At 33.2% G+C, this 21,062-nt stretch overlaps 1 protein-coding gene across 1 annotated transcript; it reads left to right on the top strand.

Moving 5' to 3' along the window:
• Positions 1 to 15,428: 15,428 nt before the first annotated feature.
• On the top strand, positions 15,429 to 20,488 carry LOC104247409 (putative glutamine amidotransferase GAT1_2.1). Its single transcript, XM_009803421.2, has 4 exons — positions 15,429 to 15,698; positions 16,594 to 17,327; positions 19,115 to 19,321; positions 20,038 to 20,488. The coding sequence occupies exons 1-4, from the start codon at positions 15,611 to 15,613 to the stop codon at positions 20,275 to 20,277; spliced, it is 1,269 nt and encodes a 422-aa protein (XP_009801723.1). The 5' UTR covers positions 15,429 to 15,610; the 3' UTR covers positions 20,278 to 20,488.
• Positions 20,489 to 21,062: the final 574 nt, after the last annotated feature.

Genomic DNA, 21,062 nt, shown 5'->3' with positions numbered 1-21,062 from the left:
GGATTATAAATTCTGGAACCTCTGATCACATGACCTCTCATAAAGATTTACTCTTTAATCTACAAACACTACTTGTGTCTTGTCTGATTTCTCTCCCAAATGGTTACAAAGTCAAGGTTCATTTAGTAGGATCCTTGACTTTATTTTCAAATTTCACAATTCATCATGTACTTTATGTTTCTTATTTTCAATATAATCTCATTTCGGTTCATAAGTTGTTAGAACAATAAAATAGGATTGTTCTGTTTACCAGAACTCTTTGTGCCTTCTCTAAAGATGCCTCTGGTTCTTGGTAAACTGGACCATAACTTCTACAAACTTTTCCTTCCTCCTGTTGCTTCTACCAGTACCACATCCTATTCCTCCTGTATTGTTACTTCCCCTGTGTTTTTCTTGAGATACATGACAATGTAAAGAATATAAATGTTGTTGTTGCTGATGAAACATATGTAAATACTGATGCAACTCTGAGTAATATCAATAAAATAGATATGGTTTGGTATTATAGGCTTGGGCATATTCCTTTTTCTAGAATGAAACATATTTCTATGCTTGAGTCACAGTTATATTCAAAAATAGTCTTTTTCCTACCTAATATGTCCACTAGCTAGACAAACAAGATTATCATTTTCTGATAGTAGTATACAAACCACAAAAGCTTTTTAGTTAATACACATTGACACCTGGGGTCCATATCACACACCTACGTATACTAGCTCCAAATATTTTATGACCATTGTTGATATTTTTTAAGAGCCACTTGAACTCACCTAATGGGAGCCAAAAGCAATGCTTTCGATCTCTTAAAAGCCTTCATTTACAAGGTTGAAACTCAATTCCAAAGAGTCCAGAATGTAAGAAGTGACAATGCCTTAGAGTTGGGATCCAGCACTGTTTGATCAAAAAAATTCTCTGAAAAAGGAATATTGCATCACACAACATGTTCTCATACTCCACAATAGAATAGAGTTGTATAAAGGAAGCACAAACATCTTTTGGAGACTGCAAGAGCTCTTCTTTTCCAATCGGGTCTCTCTCTTAGATTCTGGGGAGACTACATACTCACAGTTACCTACCTGATAAATAGGTTCCCTTCTAGTATATTAAAGGACAGGAGTCCCTATAAAATCTTGTATAACAAACTCCCTACATACTCAAATCTTAGAGCTTTTAGATGCTTATGTTACTGTATTGTTCCAAAACCTCATAGGGACAAATTGCAGCCTAGAGTCATTCCTTGTGTGTTTATTGGCCATCCTTTTGGGGAAGAAGCCTATAAACTATATGATTTACAGAATAAAACATGTTTTATCTCCAAAGATGTTATATTTCATGAACATGTATTCCCTTTAGTTCAATCTGGCGTTGTTTCCCCTACCATGTCAAATTTATCATTTTCTGCCTGTTTTGAGCATTCTGTTAAGCAAAGTTCTTCGTTGATCCATGACTTCTTCTCCCGTACTCCATCAGTTGCACCTCCTATCTTTCCTCATCCCTCTACTTCTATTTGATCTGATTCTAAAGTACATATGCACAATTCTCCTCCTTCTCATAGTCCCGCTTCTCCTTTCCCTAAATCTGAATTCCCTACTTTAAGGAGATTATCTAGACCTTATAATCCTCCTTTTTATGTGCAGAATTATGTCTTCACCCTACCAACACATGGCTTCAGGTCTGCCAATTCAAGTGTTGTGTCTATTTCTAGTGAACATCATGTATTTGAGCCTACTACTTATTCTCTGGCAGCAACTATCCCTGAGTGGCAGAATGTTATCAGACAATAGTTTGAGGCATTGGAGAATAATGGTACTTGGTTATCTAAGGGCAAGAAGTCAATTGTTTACAAATGGGTATACACAATTAAGTATAAAGCTGATAGGAGCATATAAATATATAAAGCTAGGCTTGCGGTAAGGGATGATACACAAGTTGAAGGCATAGACTTTCATGAAACCTTTTCACCTGTATTTAAAATGTCTACTGTTAAAATTTTAATTGATGTAGCTGTTAAGAAAATGGCCATTATTTCAGCTAGATGTTAATAATACTTTCTTGCATGGGGACTTGGATGAAGAAGTTTTTATGAAACTTCCACCTGGTCTTTCAATTTCTGCTAGCTCACGGACTGTCCGTTCTACTTCTGTTTCCACCTCTTGTAAGCTCAAAACGTCTTTATATGGTTTGAGATAAGATTCAAGGCAATGGTATGCATCTCTATTAATTAGGTAAACCTAGGTTAACACTACTTTAGACCATAAAGACGTTTGAAGATTCATCTCAAATATGCCAAACTATCCCAATCCCTGTCTTCTAGAGGCTATGAACACTCGTTCAATGACTACTCACTCTTTACTGAAGGTTCTGGTGATGCATTGTTGATCTTAGTGGTATATCTTGATGACATCATCATTACTAGGTATTGTATTTAGGCCAACTTAACTATTTTCTAGGTATTGTACTGTTGTATTCTGAGGGTGGAGTGATGTTGCATCAGAAAAAATTTGTGCATGATCTATTCAAAGAGTTCCACTCCTATGATTGTTCTTCAGTGGTGTCCCCTCTTGAAATGCATGAAAAGTTGCAGGTTGATCATGGTGATCCCATGCCTAATCCTGAGACTTATAGGAGTCTGGTGGGTAAGCTCAACTTCTAAACTTATATCAGACCTGACATTTATTTTGCAGTACAACACTTAAACAAGTTTATGCAGAAACCTTGTCTTTCTCACATGCAGGTTGCTTTGCGTTTGCTCAGGTATCTCAAGTGTACCCTTGATTTTGGAGTTTTATGTAGTAACTCTCCTGACCTTTCTCTCAGTGTTTATTTTGATAGTGATTGGGGCTCTTGCTCGGATATTAGGAAGTCAATTAGTGGGTTTTGCATTTTACTGGGGGGATATCTGGTCGGCTGGAAGTCAAAGAAGTAATCTGTAGTGTCTTTGTCCTCTACTGAGGCTGAATACAAATCTATGAGTAAGGAAACTGCTGAGATTACTTGGGTTTGCAGGTTTCTCTCTGATTTTGGCATTACATTTTCTTCTCATGTTAGTTTGTTTTGTGATAACCAGGCAGCCATCCACATTGCTAAGAACCTTGTCTTCCATGAGCGCACCAAACACATTAAATTAGACTGCCATTTTTTTCGCACCAAGTTAAATGAGGGCCTGCTTCAGCTGCTCCACACTTCTAGTGCCACTCAGCTTGCTGGCATGTTCACTAAACTTTTGGGGGGAGCTGTCCATCATCTGCATTTTCGCAAGTTGGGGGTTATCTCACCCTCCAACTTGTCGGGGGTGTTGAGATACATGACAATGCTATTACTTAGCCGCTTGGGCTTCTTCCTTTTTCTTTGGGCCCATAAACCCACCTTGTATTTATTGTGGTACATAGCAGTTAGATGGGTTCTATTATAAGTATTGGGCTGGCCCATTCCATCGGGTTAGAGTAGTATTGTTTAGACACAAATACTTTTCATCTCAATTCAATCTAACAAAAGCTAAGCTTATATTCTCTCTCAACAACTCCATAGCAACCCTAGATAAACTTTCATCGATCTGTGCTCGAATCAAACGTTAACAAGAAATCAAGAAATCGAAAATCACTGAAATTTTTTCTTATCTAAAATCAATTTGCAAGAAATAAATACACGAATCTTTTTTCAGAATTATGTTTAAAAAATCAAACATGGGAGTGTATCTCAATAGGGAAGTATACATGCAATACTTATTATGTTCATATTAAAATAAGTTAGTAATTAACCTTTAGATTATTAAGAAATAGGTAATTAGCTTTAAATTTGTAATATAAAGAACATAGGAATTACTTGAAAGAATAAATGAAATGGATAAATACCAATTCATGACTTGTAAAAGAATAAAAACACGAAATCATGATATAGCATAACTCTATGATCATGATCTAATCCACGTACACTAAATTTTATAACATGAAGAAGCATATCTAAACTGACCTTTGTCTATATTAATTATAATATCCTGTGACCAAGCAATTAAAAAAAAAATTGAACTCATCTTTAACGTGTTCAAAATGTGATTATGCCAAATTGGAATATGGATACATGCAAAGCACCTATTAATTAACAATAGACGGAGGAAATGATCATTTATAATTTGAATAAAAAAATCTACAAAGATCTCATATGTTTTATTTATTGATCTTGTGCATTATATTTGACTGTGTTCTCTCGTGTTAAGTGATTATATAACTAAAAGAACAATTGTAATGGACCATAAAATCGATCTTCCTAATTATGGAATTATAGATGGCCAACTACCAAGAAATTAATATATAAAACTAGTTGTGTCGATGAAGGTGGTTGTGTATCTTTCTATTTTATTTTATTTTATTTCGTTGTGCCTTATCTTCGGTTGAAATTTTATGATATTAAAAATACAACACATAGCCACATTAAATATAATAATTCATGAATATCATGGGCATAAGAAGTTTAGCTGTTTAGACAAGTACGTAACAGGACAATTTAATTATATGTAATTATATTTGGAATTATTGATCTAATTCATCAAAAAAAAAAAAAAAAACTCTCTATCATATGTTAAAATTTATTCTGGGTAAGCTATTTTAATTTAAGGTCACAGTTCAAAATTTTCATAAAGTGCTATCTAGTAATAAATTTATTGTGGCTATAATTGCAAGTATTTATTTCTTCTTTTAATTTATAGTTCATATTACTTCACTAAGTATCATAATTTTTGTTGTTGTTTTTGACATTTTTGCTTTCCAATTTAACTGCGTGACACGTGAAATCAACGAGAATCATCAATTAATATCACAATCAAAGGTTATTATCCATCACACTGAAGTCTGAAAAATAATCACTGCTGTAAAAATATCATAATTGTAAATTTATAGAAATCAATCCTTTTAGTGATTAATTCCATGTTTGGCCATTCTATTGCTTGAATTTCCCTCATTAAGAATTTTGAAGAATAATTAGATCCACTCCGACAAATATATATATATATATATATATATATATTTTACAAAAAAAAAACACTTATGAAAAGTCCAAAAATAATACTGTAGTAAATATTTGTTTTACAAGGTAGTGTCTGACTAGCTTGTGCTCATTTAAATTATCTCACCGGGTTTGTTACCTCCCATCAACGCAGATGAGGGTTAACCATGTCCATAGAGCTGTCAATATGAGCGGGGCCGGACTAGCCCAGTCCAGCCCACGTGGACTTTAGCAATTGACGGGTTGGGCTAGGCTAGCCCACCATTTTGATGGGCCTTATAATGATCAGCCCACCCTAATCTTATGTGGGTTGCGGGCCCTCATAGGCCGACCCATTATTTTTTATAATATAATTTTATATTTTTTCTTTAAGTTCTAACCTAAAAAAGATAAATATTTAAAAGTTAAAAAAAAATTCTTATCGGAAAAGTTTCACAAAATTTAATAACATTTTATACTGTTCCAATATATGATAAACACTAAAAAAGTAAAAGACAAGACTAATATCTCATTCACTAAAAGTCAAAACTCAAAATAAATTATTCAAGAGAACGTCCATGATGCTTACGGGATATCCAACACATCATCTTCATCAAACACATTTGAATCCGCCTGTGAGAAGATTGTCTTAATATCTTCACTTTCATCTACATCTACAATTCGTATCCAATATTAATTAGTTAAATATTAAGAGTAATTAAACTTTTAAAATTAATTAACGTTTTAAGACTTTGATCTTTTAATATGATGAGCTTAATAAACTTTAAGCTTGGATACTCTTCTTGATATTTTTGTGTCGTATAATTTTTATATTTTATATATTTCAAATAGGGAAATTTTCGTTCTTATACCATATAGGAAACGATATTACCAAACGTTCATAGTTTGCATATTACCCGCTGTCACACCTCCTTTTTCCGCCCCCGCGGGAGTACAAGGGTGTTTTTTCCAATTAAAGGACAATCGAAACGGGATTTGTTTATTTATTTCAGAGTCGCCACTTGGGAGATTTAGGGTGTCCCAAGTCACAAATTTTAATCCCGAATCGAGGAAAAGAATGACTCTATATTACAGCCTGCGCACCAGAAATCCGGATAAGGAATTCTGTTAACCCGGGAGAAGGTGTTAGGCTTTCCCGAGTTCCGTGGTTCTAGCACGGTCGCTCAACTGTCGTATTTGGCTTAAATATCTGATTTTTATACAATTATGAGCTCATGTGCAAATTTTATCTTTTTACCACTTTTATTATTGTTATTATTATTTTTACAAGAATGTGAACATTGTTTAAAACGTGTCTTTGGATTACGTCACATGAAATGCTCCCGCAATCCGGAACACATTTTTATTCAATGTTTTGGGATTTGGATTTGGGTTGCATGAAATACGCACCGGAGTTTAAGAAGATAACATTATTAAATACACGCCTAAAGCGACTAGCGTATCATTATTTTGGGTAGGGCCGGGAAATTTGCTAAACGGCTCCTCCCGAATTCTAAGCAATTAAATGTACATTTATTGAGGGCCCCGCAATCTATACATTTTATTAAGCGAGGTTCATCTCATTTATTTTAAATGGACAAATCTTAAAGCGACTACATTTTTCTATAAAAATTAGTTTCTAAAATAAAGAAAGAAAATCCTAATTAATTACTAGCTTTTATTTTATTCATTTAAGAAAGCATGACATATTAATTGCTAGATTAATACAAATATTGATGAAAAGGAATTTTATTTTTAAAAAAAATCGAAATTATAAATAAAATAAAAATTTGACAACTAATATTCAAAAAGAATCAAATACAGCTAGATAAAACTCAGCATTGTTATAAAAAAAACTATTGAGATTAATTATTCACAACCATTTGAAACTAGATTTTAACCATAATTACTAAAGCTTTTTAGAAAGTCTTTTAGACTTAAACGAAGTTTCTAATCTTGCCTGAACTCAAATGCCTTAATGCCTAATTTTCGAAAATTAATTCAAATTCATGCCTTAACTAAATTTAGCTACTTATTCATGATTAACCTACGGTTGATAATTTTGAAACCTTCATAACTAGTGAATTAACCCGTTTTGCCAAACTGATTCATTAAAGATTAACTTATGTTATTTTTTCTTATTTCAATCATTATTCAGTAATACATGAAATAGTTTAAATACAATCGATAAAAGGAGATAAAAATGAAATTAAAACTTCAAAATTTCATTCTTCATATGTATTCATGCTTCCACATTATTAGCTTTGCAATAGCTAGTATTATAGTCGTGTACCTGGTATTGGAAACAAAAGAAGATGAGAATCAACAGCAGTAATAACAATACAGCACAGCAACAAACAGTCCAGCAGCAGTAACAACCCAGGAACAGAGTTTGCAAACCAGTGGAGCAGTAATCCCAAAACAAAAACTTCAAGCTTTGATGACACAACAACAATTAATGTTAATTTCAAACAACGAAAGAAAGCAGAATATTTTTTTAGTTTTTTTTTTATTTGAAAGTTTAAATATTTTTTCGGAATTTTCTCTCTCTTAAATGTTCAGCCCTTTTTTCTCTCTCTTATTCTCTTTCTGTCAGATTTTTTCCTCTCTATCTGTATTCTGTTGTGTCCGTCCCCCAAATCTGATTTCAAGACTTCTACTTATATCTCATCCCATAAATCTTTTAATCAATTAAAATCAACCCATTTTCTCTACCAAACCCATTATCTTCATACTCATCCCCATTACATTAAATAAGTATATCAACCCCACCCCATTATATTTTGTCCCCCATGCTTCACTAAACAAATACAAGATTCCTCCACACTAAAATTTGTCTTGTCCCCCCTTTATATTAAATAACTATATCACAACCCACCCCATTACATTTTGTCCCACATGCTTAACATAAAGAATTACAAAATGTTCAATTACCAAACTACCCCTCCGACCTTATTACAATTACCATTTTACCCCTGAACGTACTACAAATTACCAAACTACCCCATAAGCTATAACAATCAATTAATCAAACTTAACCAAAATATAGACAATATGATCAATTTCTAACAATGTTCAAACAACAAATCACATGAACATGATTTCTTCAATATTTCAACAACAAATCACATGAACATGATTTCAACAACATTTCAACAAAAAATCACATCAACACAAATTGAACAACAAAGAACAACTAAAATTTGATTGAACAATATTTTTAGCAACAAACAAATCTATTTTCAGATTCAACAACAACAATCAAACAAGTATATTTATATTTCTAAATTCAATAATATTGAACTTAAAATCAACTCTAACAACATTACAACAAACAATTCTTATATTAAACTTTAAACAAGATTATGAGACCAATTTAAGAAATAATCATAAATGATAAAACAGAAATCAAACTATACAAATTTCGAATTCAAGATCATCCAAACAAAGTATGAACATGAATGAATCTATTTTTTTTAAACAACAAACATGACGGATTTAAATGACTCAAACAACATTAATAATTTCTGGAAAATATATAACAACATGAAACAAATTGAAGAAATAATCAATTAAATTTCAATTTGAATCTAACAAACATCAAACTAACAAATTCTTACTTAAACAATAAAACAAACATGAAATAAACATGAAAAACCACTAATTAACTTTCCATTTGAAATCTGAAAATTAATTCAATCAAAACACATGAACACACTAGAAAATTATTTCAACGATGAACAACGAACAAAACAAGAATCAAATATTTAACGATTTTAACTTCGAGAAATATAAAACGAAATATGGACAAAAAATAAAACTAAAAAACAACTAACCGGAGATGAATCAACGACGAACTCGATTGTAAACAAATTTGTCCGGGCTTCGACTCAACGAAAGACCTTCGAACTTTGACGAAACGAAGAGGAAAGGAGTAACAGCAGAAGCTACTGTCGCGATGAGCAGCAGCAACAATTTGTCGAGGAGGACGTCGGGAGAAGAAGCATCGGCAGAAGCGGCGTGAAGCAGGAGCAACTGCTGCGATGAGCAACAACATCAGTCCGTCGAGTGATGAATAAGAAGCAACATGAAGCAGTAACAGTTGTCCGTCGAGTGAGGAATAAGAAGCAACATGAAGCAGTAGCAGCTGGAAGGAGGAAGGGAAGCAGCCGCGACGGTGGCTTCGGACGGGCAGCAGCGGACAAGGTAGTAGAAGCAGTGAAGAAGGAGCTGAAGAAGCTATGGTCGTCGACTGTTGCTGCGTTCAGCAGCTATGGTCGTCGAGGAGGAAAATGGCAATGAAGAAAGCTGGAGACGACGTAGCAGCAGCTATGGAAAAACAATGGAGCGGCAGCGCGAAGGTCGTTTGGTTGAAGGAGGAAGACGACGCAACAATGTGTGTGTGTGCCGTGAGTGTATGTGTGTGTCGTGAGTGAGTGTGTGTGGCATGAGGGGAATGAAGGAAGCCATTGATGGAGCTTAGAGCTTTTTGGGAAGATGAAGAAAAGAAGAAGAAGAAAGATAGGGGGCAGGTCCTTTCTTATTTTTTAGGGTTTTGTTTTTTTCTATTTTTTGTTTTGTTGTGTGTTTGGACAAAAAATGAAGAAGGGGTGTTGGGTATTTGGGTTAATGGGGCAGACCGGGTCGACCCGATTTGAAGTGGACCGGGTCATGCGGAAGGTTGGACAATTATTTGGGCATGTGGTTTGAACTTGAAGAAGAGGCCCAATTCCGACTTTCTTTATTTTTTGCGCTCTTTTCTTCTTTTATTTTTCTAAAACTAAATTATAAAAATACTTAAACTATTATTAAGAACTAAATTAAGTTATAAAAGCGCAAACTAACTCCCAATAACAATTAACGCACAATTAAGTAATAATTAAGCGTAAAATTGTATATTTGGACATTAAATGCTAAAAATGCAAACGATGCCTATTTTTGTAATTTTTTTATTTTTTGTAAAACAAACTTAATTTCTAAAAATTATATAATTAAATCCTACATGCAAAATGCGACATATTTTTGTATTTTTTATTAATTTAACAAATAAACATGCACAGACAAATATACAAATAATTACACAAAAATACCACAAAATTGCACACCAAGAAAAATCATTTTATTTTTGAATTTTTGGGAGTAATTCTCATATAGGGGCAAAAATCACGTGCTTACACCCGCCATGCTAATAGTATTTCTACAAAATATAGACAATTCATTAAATAAGGAATCATTGTAGCTGTAGGCTTCGTTATTTAAGGGCGCTAAAATTGGGGAATTAAATATTCTTCCAGATACTTTACAACCACCTCACTCACGTATCAAACCACACCCCACGAATTCCTCTTCAATCACCCACGATTCCCTCTTCTAAAACCAGCGAAAATCTGCAACCCCTCCACCATTGACAATCATTAAAAAACTTTGAAACTTTGAATTCGAATTTGGGTTTTCAAAAGACATTTGTTTGTTTGGATTGGATGTTTTTGCAAAGAATTGAGAATTCTCTCTACGTCTCTCTCTATCTCTCAATCCCAAATTTCAGTAATACAAAGCAAAGGAAAAGAGAGCAGCAATTCCACCATTGACAGCCATTAAAAAGCTTTAAAGCTTTGAATTCAAATTTGGGTTTTCAAAAATCATTTTTTGTTTGGATTGGGTGTTGTTGAAAATAATTGGGAATATGATTTGGAGTTTATATCTCAATTTTGAGGGGTTTTGGGGAAGATTAGACTTGGTTTTGACTGAATTTCAGATTAAAACTCGAAGAAGAAAAGGAAGAAGAAGAAGACATGACATACATTATATTGAAGAAATTGTAGAAAAATTGTAGACTGTAGTTTATTTATTTTTCTTTTATTCATTTACCTCTTGTATGAAAGTTGAACAACATGATATAAAAATTATATTTAAGTGGTATTATATTGTAGTTGTATATAACTTAGTAGAAATAATGTACGAAAATTATAGATAATTTGTAGATAAGTTGTATAATATATAATTAGTTGTATGAAATTTGTTTTTACTATGTATAAATCAGATACAAAATATACAAAAGACATATTATATAAATTTTGTATGTAAGTTTTATGTTATTGTAGTTGTATTTAACTGGGTGGAAATAATGTGTGAAAGTTGTAAAAAATTATAGATAAGTTGTATTCCTCTATAACGGGAGATGTTGGCATATCAAGTAACTTTAGTGTTCCAGACGAACATGCATGAAAATAAAGATAAATTCTATTATGAACAGTTTGTAGAAATTTTGTAGATAATTTGTAGAAACATTGAAATTCTATATTTTCATATTAATGTTTCAAATGATATGTAGTTTTATTGTAGAATAAACGTAGAAATTTTGTAGATATTGTGAAAATCCATACTGATATACGTCATAGTTAAATGAATAAAAGAATAAAATTTTATGGTAGTAAATTGTGCATCCGCACCTCATGCTCAGTTCTGCAAAGTAAAGAAGATATTTTGTACATCCGCACTCAAGTAACGTAACTTTACAAATCCACAAGCAACTAGAAAATTGGTCATGTGCCTCACTTTACTTTACAATCCTCAAGCAACTAAATAAATGGTCATGTGTGTGGCTTTTGACTATAGCAACTTGATCAATAGATGAAGCACGACCTAATTTCAATTCCTCAATTCTTGTCCCCGAAAATAAGCCATTGTGAGTCTTATTTGACTCATTCCTCACATTCAACTTATTCTACAGATTCACGCATCTTTAAATACAACACAACCATACTTTCTTGAATTTAAAAGTATAGCAATATATATAACTTAAAAAACATCTTCTCCTCTGCACAAGTTAGCTCCAAAACAGACGAAATGGAATAACAAGCTCCCATCAAAACTTTTAATACAAAAGCACAAAGCTCAAAAATAAATAAATAACAGAATACATTTTTTCTATAATTTTTCTACAATTTCTGCAATATAATGTTTGTCATGTCTTTTTCTTCTTCGAGTTTCAATCTGAAATTCAGTCAAAATCAAGTCTAATTTTCATCAAAACCCCTCAAAATTGAGATATAAACTCCAAACCATATTCCCAATTATTTGTAACAACACCCAATCCAAACAAATAATGACTTTTAAAAATCCAAATTCGAATTCAAAGCTTCAAAGCTTTTTAATGGCTGTCAATGGTGGAATTGCTGCTCTCTTTTCCTTTCCTCTTATATTACTGAAATTTGGGATTGAGAGATAGAGAGAGACGTAGAGAGAATTCTCAATTCTTTGCAACAACATCCAATCCAAACAAACAATGTCTTTAGAAAACCCAAATTCGAATTCAAAGCTTCAAAGCTTTTTAATGGTTGTCAATGGTGGAGGGGTTACAGATTTTTGCTGGTTATAGAAGAGGAAATCGCGGGTGATTGAAGAGGAAATCGTGGGGATTTGGAGAGAAAAACTTGGGGGAGTGGGAATATACGGTTGAGTAAAATTGTGAGGCTAATTAATACCATTAAAATCCTAAAATGGTACATAATTGGTAATTAGGTAGATAAAAGGTAATTATATTAAAAGTTAAGCATTAAGGGTAATTAATATAGTTTACTATATGGCATAGGAATGTAAAAATTCCTTTCAAATAAATATTTTTATTAGGCCTACGGGCCGGCCAGCCCAGCCTCAGTCAAGTCTCACAGGCCACGGGCTTACTCGGGCGGGGTTTAAAAGCCTTGTTTTTAAATGGGTTCTAAAAATTATAGCCTAACCCTATTAAATTACGGGTTGGATTGGGCTGGCCCAACGGGCCAGACCCATATTGATGGCTCTACGTGTCCACCAAGGTTTAGTAAATAAAAATAATTATCCAACTTTTATTTTTGCTTCCACTAAATTTAAACCCTGGTATTCTATAATTTCATCGAACTTCAGTAACGTTAAGAGGATGTTTGGATTGGCTTAAAAACTGGTCAAACCATCTTAAAAGCACTTTTGGGCTTATCTGAGTGTTTGGATAAATCATAAAAGTGCTTCTAAACCAAATACTTTTAAGCTAAAATACCCAAAACAAGCCAAAAGCAATAAGTTGGATCACCCCAATTTATTGCTTTTTGGCTTACAGCAGGGCATTTGCATCTACACCCGCTTTTTGGATCACGTTTTAACTTGTGCCCGCTTTGCAAAAAAAAATTACAAACGTACCCACTTTTTCGCGTAACTTCAGCATACGGGGCTGAAGCAGCAAAGGCAATCACGCAAAACTTCAGTATTCTAGTAGACGGGACTGAAGTAGCAAGTGTGTTGAATCAAGTGTGCTGAAATTTTTGTTTGTAATTGCTGAACTTAAGCATAGTAGCTGAAGTTTTGTTCTCTATTTGCTGAAGTTTTTGTTTATAATTGCTGAAGTTTTTGTTTTTGTAGCTGGCGAACTTCAGCTCTAGAGCTGAAGTTTTTGTTTTGTTGGCGAACTTCAGCTCTAGAGCTGAAGTTTTTGTTTTGTAATTGTCGAACTTCAGCTCTAGAACTGAAGTTTTTGTTTTTAACTGGCGAACTTCAGCTCTAGAGCTCTAGGGGGCATGTTGTACCCACACGAAGTAACTTAAAGCAATATTAACAGGAACCAAGAAACATCAATACATTACCAATCCAATCGACAACTGAAATCTCCAATTTCCGCCTGACCCAATTCATCAAACAACAATATAAAATTAATAATTAATTTCTCTTATCCCATTTTCACATCAAAATTGTGCATAAGATTTAAGTTGCAAAACCAAGATAGAACCTTTACAACTAAGGGCGTCGGCGAAAAGGAAAAAATGATTGAAAGGAGAAATAAGAAGAAGCAGATAGGGATGAACCTTACTTCTGGAAAAAGAAAAGATAAAACTTTAAGGAGGAGAAGGGAGAGGAGAAAGGAGGCTGAAGTTGTTTAAAAAATGGGCACAAGTTATAACTTTTAAAAAAATGGGTATAGGTTAAATGGGGGCGACCAAATAGGCCACCCCGTACAATTTTTACCTTACAAGCTCCTTATATTTGACCAAGTAATTTACCCTATTATCCCTTTTACTTTTTCTGAACTCCAAAACTACCCTTCCCTTACTAATTAAATCTCTGCGCCGTCTAATCATTGTTTTCAATCTTTCTTCTGTCATATTCCAAAACTGTTAATTTCGTTGATGTTTTAACTGTAAAGCTAACACTAGCTTTATAAATAAAATGTTTGAGAGATTCTAATATTTTGTAAATATTGTTCTTTTAGTTTTTTTTTCTGGTTCCATGACATTTAAAAAAGAATTACTGTTGAATCCCTCTTTTTTTTAATTGGTGAAATTATATTTTATATCAAAATCTATCAATGAGTTTACATGTTACCCTAGAATTTAAAGTTATCCGTGAAAAATTATTTTTTTGGTCAAATAATTAATTGTTGCATATTATTTAAATAAATAATTTATATTTAGGTAATCGGTTTAAATTAAAAGTGAACTAAATTATAAATTATTTGTATATGCATCAATGTAGAATAAAATATTGTAATAATTATCTTTTTATAGTGTTAACAGCTGTTAGGATATTTCAGTCATTTTAACATAAATAAGTGCTTACCAGCACTTGTTTGCCAAACACTTCAACAATTTTTTCAGCTTCAATATTTTTATCCAAATATGTAACTGCTTATTTATAAAATAAGCTCCAGCACTTAAAAAGTGCTTTTAAACACCAATACTTAAAAACTATTTTTTTTAGGTCAATCCAAACGGGCTCTAATCTCATCTTTGGATGCAAAAATGGCAGTATAAATTTGAACAAACCTTAACTAGAATAATTCAAACCCCTCTAAAATCTTAAGTGGCATATTCGTCAAGATCCATCAAAATTTGATACATTCACCACCACGTCAGCATACAGTCAAGGCTTTGACTTCTGGATTAATCCTTGGATAATGCTAAAAAAAACTATAATTTACATTATTAAAAATACAATAATATACTTGCACCTACCAATGAAATTAAACCACCATATTATTACCAAAAAAGATTGTGATGATATGGTAAACACTCTTAATCAAAGGTTTTAGGTTCGAGTCTTAGATATGAGATCGTCTTAGCACTTTACGTCTAATGTGAGACTTTTCAGCGTGAATTCGAATTTAGTCAGGCCCCAATAAAAATACCGGATGGGAAACCAGAAAACAATAAAAAAGGGTTTTTTTTTTCACTTTTAGCTTGTGCTAGAAACTATTTACATTTGGCAGCCAAAAAAGTGTATAAAATTTATATAATTTTTGTATATAACATACATAATATAAATATAAAAAAAAATATACATTTTTCTGCTTTTATTTTGAGAGTGAGTGAAAAAAGTCACCATATTGTTTTATGCGGCGACTGAACTGCGCCTATTGATTTAATTAATATTTTTGCATGATCTACAGCTATATAAATATCTGTCTTTCTTTCTATACATAAAGACTCATAATAAATATGCACACATAAATTTGGTTGTAATCACGTCCTTATTCATAGTCTTATATTTCAAGCTTTGAAGCTACAAAAATCATATATATATTCATAAAGATCTAGTAGATAAGTATAATCTTTGTGGATTCTTTTTCATTCGATCTCTATAATTAATTTCTTGGATTTGAAGTATAGAGATGGCTCCAGATCTATCTATGATTCTTCCTAGGGTTCTTATCGTCTCCAGACGAACTGTTCGTAAAAACAAGTTTGTTGATTTTGTTGGTTAGTCTCTCTTTCGTATTTTCTCTCTTGATTCAATTTATTGTTTTCTCTCTTGAGTCGAGGGTCTTTCGGAAACGGTCTCTCTACCGCCATAAGGTAGGGGTAAGGTCTGCGTACACTCTACCCTCCCCAGATCCCACTAGTGGGATTTTACTGGGTCGTCGCGAGAGTCTTTCGGAAACAGCCTCTCAACCCCCTCACGGTAGGGATAAGGTACCATTCTCAGACCCCACTAGTGGGTGGGTCGTCGTTATTGTTGTTGATTCAATTTATGAAAGATGTCCGAGAGTTATTTTCTTAATCCGAAAGTGAGTACTTGGGTTCTTCCAATAACTAAAAAGTGTGGCGTGCCTAAATCTAACTAGGATATTCGCCTAATTGGTGGAAGAACTGAATTGGAAAAAAGAAGAAATCTAGTTGTAAGATATCTAATGAAACCGCCCCTGGAGATGTTCAATCATATATTAAGAGAAAAAAACTATGACATCTTTGAAAATTTATCATCTCCATGACTACATTAGAAAAAATTTTGTTTATTGAAAATTTTATATATTTTACTTTTCTGATCTCATGATCTTTAGTCTTGCTAAGAAATAATCTAATTGAACATGTAAAAATATTCTATTAAACTATGTGGTCAACTCATCCAAAAATTTAAATAGTTATAAATGATATACTGTTATTTACTTCATTATTTCTTCAATAGACGCTCCCTCACATATGGTCTTGATTCTTTTTTCATGAACAAGATACTCGAAAATTCTTTTTGATAATTTTGGTTCTTGATAATTGAACATATGACCTATGTTGAACTGTGTGATCGACTTATCTAGCATCTTAAGTTATTATAAACGATACGCTCTTATTTACTTAATTATATCTTTAATATCTGCAGGTGAATATCACTTAGATCTCATCGTAAGTTATGGAGCAGCGCCTGTTATAGTACCGCGAGTTAGTGGTGTACACATGCTATTAGAAAGCTTTCAACCAATTCATGGAGTTCTATTATGTGAAGGAGAAGACATTGATCCATCACTTTATGATGCTGAATTATCTGGATTTTCACAAGAAGAATTAGAAGAAATCAAGAAATTACATGCTAGTGACACAACAATTGATCGCGAAAAGGATTCAATTGAACTCGGATTAGCAAAACTTTGTCTAGAAAGAAATATACCTTATTTGGGAATTTGTAGAGGATCACAAGTTCTAAATGTTGCTTGTGGTGGTACACTTTATCAAGATATAGAGAAAGAATTATCCAAAAATTATGAAAAAGAAAAAGAAAAAGTTGTTCATATGAATTATGAAAATTATGATGGACATAGACATGTAGTGAAAATAGTGGAAAATACACCGTTGGAAAAATGGTTTAAAGATTCATTAGAAGATGAGAAAATGGAGATTTGGGTAAATAGTTATCATCATCAAGGAGTTAAGAAATTAGCACAAAGATTTGTGCCAATGGCTTTTGCTAATGATGGATTAATTGAAGGGTTTTATGATCCAGATGCTTATAATCCTGAAGAAGGAAAATTTATTATGGGATTACAGTTTCATCCTGAACGTATGAGAGGTCAAGATTCTGGTGATTTTGATTATCCAGGATGTGCTATGGCTTACCAGGTAATTAATTAAACTCCAACTTGCTATTGTCATATATTAAATGTTTAAGAAATAGATTTTCTAAAGTTTGAGGTATATTGGCTACTTTAGTATGTTTGTCGTTTAAGACAGAGTCTTGGAGCAAACGGTTAAGTTGTCTCTCTATGACCTAAAAGTCATGGGTTTAAGTCGTGGAAGCAGTCCCTTGTGTTGCGCGAATTCTCCAAAGTACTGCCACACCCGTGTCGGATCTCCAAAAATACACTACTTTTGGAGGATCCGACATGCACCCGAAGATATTTTTGGAGAGTCCGAACAACATAGGCAGCCACTAATGCTTGCATTAGGGTAGGCTGTATACATCACACTCCTTGGGTCCACAAAGACAAAAAAGAGGCCTCACACGACTAGTGTCAGTTGTGTGACGCACAAAATAAAAGTTTTTTCCTTGGCGTGCAGTCCTTTCCCGCACCCTTCGTGAACACGGAATACCTTGTGCACTGGGTTGCTCTTTTTGTGTATATATGTCCGTTTGAATAAGTATAGAGGTCTCGCGTTCGATTCTGAAAATGAAGAAACTCCTGATAGGAAGTGTTTTCCCATTTAATGAACCTTACACGGCAAGAATCTGGATTAGTCGGGCTAGTAACAGATATACCAAATGGTCATTAAATAAAACAAAGTATTAAAAGTGGATAGAATTATATTGGCCAGTTGTCTATGTCCTTTTGCAAGAATACAGCTATTATGTCAACAAGAATTGGATCAAATCATGTGGTTGATATTAATACTCATAAAGTGTTAGAGAAATTAATGAAAAGATAGTATAGAAAGTAGTAAGCTTTGAAACGTGAACAAGTGCTGAGCTTAAATTAATATTATGTGTAAATTATTTAGAAAATACAGACAAGAGTTTTTTAGACTACATACAGCAAAATCAAATGTATAGTTCAAATCAACATAACCATAAAAATTTACGCAAGTGAAACTAGGTCAATTCTGAACAGATATCTTTTTAATTATTTGGTGTTTGGAACCAAATAATTAGGCAGGATATGACGCGATTTCAGCTTACTAAGGACATGACCCTTGATAGGAAAGTATGGAGGTCGAGAATTAGGGTAGAAGGTTAGTAGGTGACCGAAAGTTTCTCGTTTTCTTACCTGTAGTTTTTATAGCACTCATGTTCCTGCATCTTCTTAATTAAATCTTTATTACGCCATGTGATCTAGTTCGCTTCTATTATCGTATTTCCTGTTGTTATTATTTAGTACTACTTATTCCCCCCCCCCCACCCACACACACACCGTGCCGAGGATCTATTGGAAACGACCTTTCTACCTTCACTTGGCAGGGGTAAGGTCTGTGTAAACACTACTCTCCAAGACCCTTGTGGTAATATACTAGGTTTGTTGGTATTTGGAACCCACTAAAGGGGAGTCTTGGAGCAATGGTATAGTTGTCTCCGTGTGACCTATAGGTTAGGAATTCAAGCAGTGGAATTAACCACTGGTGCTTGCATCAAGGTAAGTTGCCTACATCATATCCTCTTAGGGTGCGGCCCTTCCCCATACCATGCATAAATGCAAGATGCTTCGTGCACCGGGCTGCTTTTTGGTGTTCAGAACCTACTGGCCCGACCGAGTCGGATTCGCACCCTAAAATGTCTTCTATGGAGGATTTTAGCGCTCCTACCAAAGAGAACTCGGTTTTCAAGACTCGAACCCGAAACTCCCGATTAAAAGAACCTTTATTTTACCACATCCTGACACAACCTGACGTCTTCAATGTATTTGATTGATGTGTAGGAATTTGTCAAAGCAGTAATAGCATACGAGAAGAAGCTAAATGGTTCTGGAAATGTACCAAAAGGAGTAAAGTTTAATCATGAATTGGAGAGCAAGAGAAAGAGTATTGTTCGAAGTTTTTCAATAGCAAAGAACATGTATAGCACAGGACGTGGGAGAATTTCTGAAAAAGAGTCTGAGCTTGAACCAGGAGCTGAATTTCTTGAGGTAAATACAATTTACATTTTCTGCATAACTCATTCTTGATTAAATTAAGTAAATCTTAAATAGATTATTAACATGTTTATTAATCATATATGACAAGAGTAACACACACAAAAGTTTAACGAATTTTTTTATTATAGGTATATTTTAACTTGTTGTAACATGTAACCTGGATTATTATTCATATTACAAATTTCACTTTTTTATGTTGATTACCTGAGTTATCTTTCAGGTAACCCGATAGTATAAAAAACTATAATATCAATCTATAGAAGTTACACTTATATTACGAAATCAAAGACGATATAGTGAATGACTGAACGTATACACATAATAAAATCATACTAATTATGAAAAATATGAACTCACTGACTCTAAATTTTGAGCGATTATTAACATGTTTGTCATATATGACAAGTGTAACACACACACCCAAAAGTTTAATGATTTTTTTTATTATCTGTATATTTTAACTTGTTGTAACAGGTAACCTGTATTATTTTTCATATTACAAATTCCACTTTTTTTATGTTGATTACCTGAGTTATCTTTTAGGTAATCCAAGTGTAAAAAAAATTATAATATCAATTTGTAGAAGTTACACTTATTTTACGAAATCAAAGAGTGAATATATACACATAATAAAATCATACTACTTATCATGAAAAATCTGAAATCCACCGACTCTAAATTCTGAGCGTTTTGCGCATGGCATGTAGGCAAACACAGCACTGAGTCTACAACAAGAGAATAGATTGAAGCAAATGGGAGCAACAGTGAGGAATGCATCAGCATATATGAATAGATTGAAGATGAATGAAGAAAGGGAGAAAATGGCTAGAGCTATTCTTGGAAAAATGTCAATTGAGCAACTCTCTGATATGGTTGGTTTTTATCATAAAATGGGACAGCTTTGTTCTGAGGCTTTAGAAAAGAAGCTCAAGGAGAAGGAAGCTTGATAAATTATCTCATCTACAATATAAATATCCCTTCCTTTTTTCTTTTTCTTTTTTTCTTTTTTTTTTTTTGCTGCAATATTTTTTTCCATGTTTTGATTTTATGACGTGAAATCTAGTTTTGTCTGTGCTGGTTTATAAGTGTATAATTGAAAGGGTTGTTAAAGAGTTTAATTGTTTGAAAAATGAAGAGGCTTTGAACAATTTATGACTATGAACACTAGATGGAATTCTTTCGCAACGCTCTACTTTGTTAAGGATCGTTTGGTTGGAAATAAGTTATCTCATCTTAATTATCTCAGGATTAGTTGTCATATGATTAGTTATCACACCCTCCTATAGGGATAAAAAAAAATACTACAATACCGAGATTAGTTATATCACGATTTTATTCCAATCAAACATGAAATAAACTCAGCTAAAATTTAATTTTGAAATTAATTATCTCGTATCCCTCGTACCAAATGAGCCTTTAGGGTGATGAGAAGGATAGCCATTTCTGTCTTTTTCGGACCCTTCTTTTCAATAAGAGGAGGCTATTTTTGCTCACCAGATATTTAGGGGAGAAATTCAAAAATAGTCAGATTTACAAATGGTCATTCAAAAATAGCCGCAGTTCCAAAAGTAATCGAAATTTAGCCACTTTTCATGTGAAGATAAATATGAACAAAACCATTATTCAAAATCCAGAAAAATATTCCAGCATAATATACTAGAGTTCCAGTATAATATATCGGTCCAGCATAATATACTGGAGTTTGGAGCATCGGTGCTCCAGTCTCCAGTAT

Source organism: Nicotiana sylvestris, chromosome 10 (assembly GCF_000393655.2).
Source record: "Nicotiana sylvestris chromosome 10, ASM39365v2, whole genome shotgun sequence".
Taxonomy (NCBI): domain Eukaryota; kingdom Viridiplantae; phylum Streptophyta; class Magnoliopsida; order Solanales; family Solanaceae; genus Nicotiana; species Nicotiana sylvestris.
The sequence above is the reverse complement of the archived record's forward strand: the minus strand, read 5'-3'. Positions and strand labels throughout refer to the sequence as shown.

What these genes read in the sequence shown, in the direction of transcription:
- LOC104247409 (XM_009803421.2), top strand. Translation starts at nt 15,611, where the DNA reads ATGGCTCCAGATCTATCTATGATTCTTCCTAGGGTTCTTATCGTCTCC. An exon ending in GATGTGCTATGGCTTACCAG is followed by an intron (nt 17,328 to 19,114) that starts GTAATTAATTAA and finishes ATTGATGTGTAG; the next exon opens with GAATTTGTCAAAGCAGTAAT. An exon ending in CAGGAGCTGAATTTCTTGAG is followed by an intron (nt 19,322 to 20,037) that starts GTAAATACAATT and finishes CATGGCATGTAG; the next exon opens with GCAAACACAGCACTGAGTCT.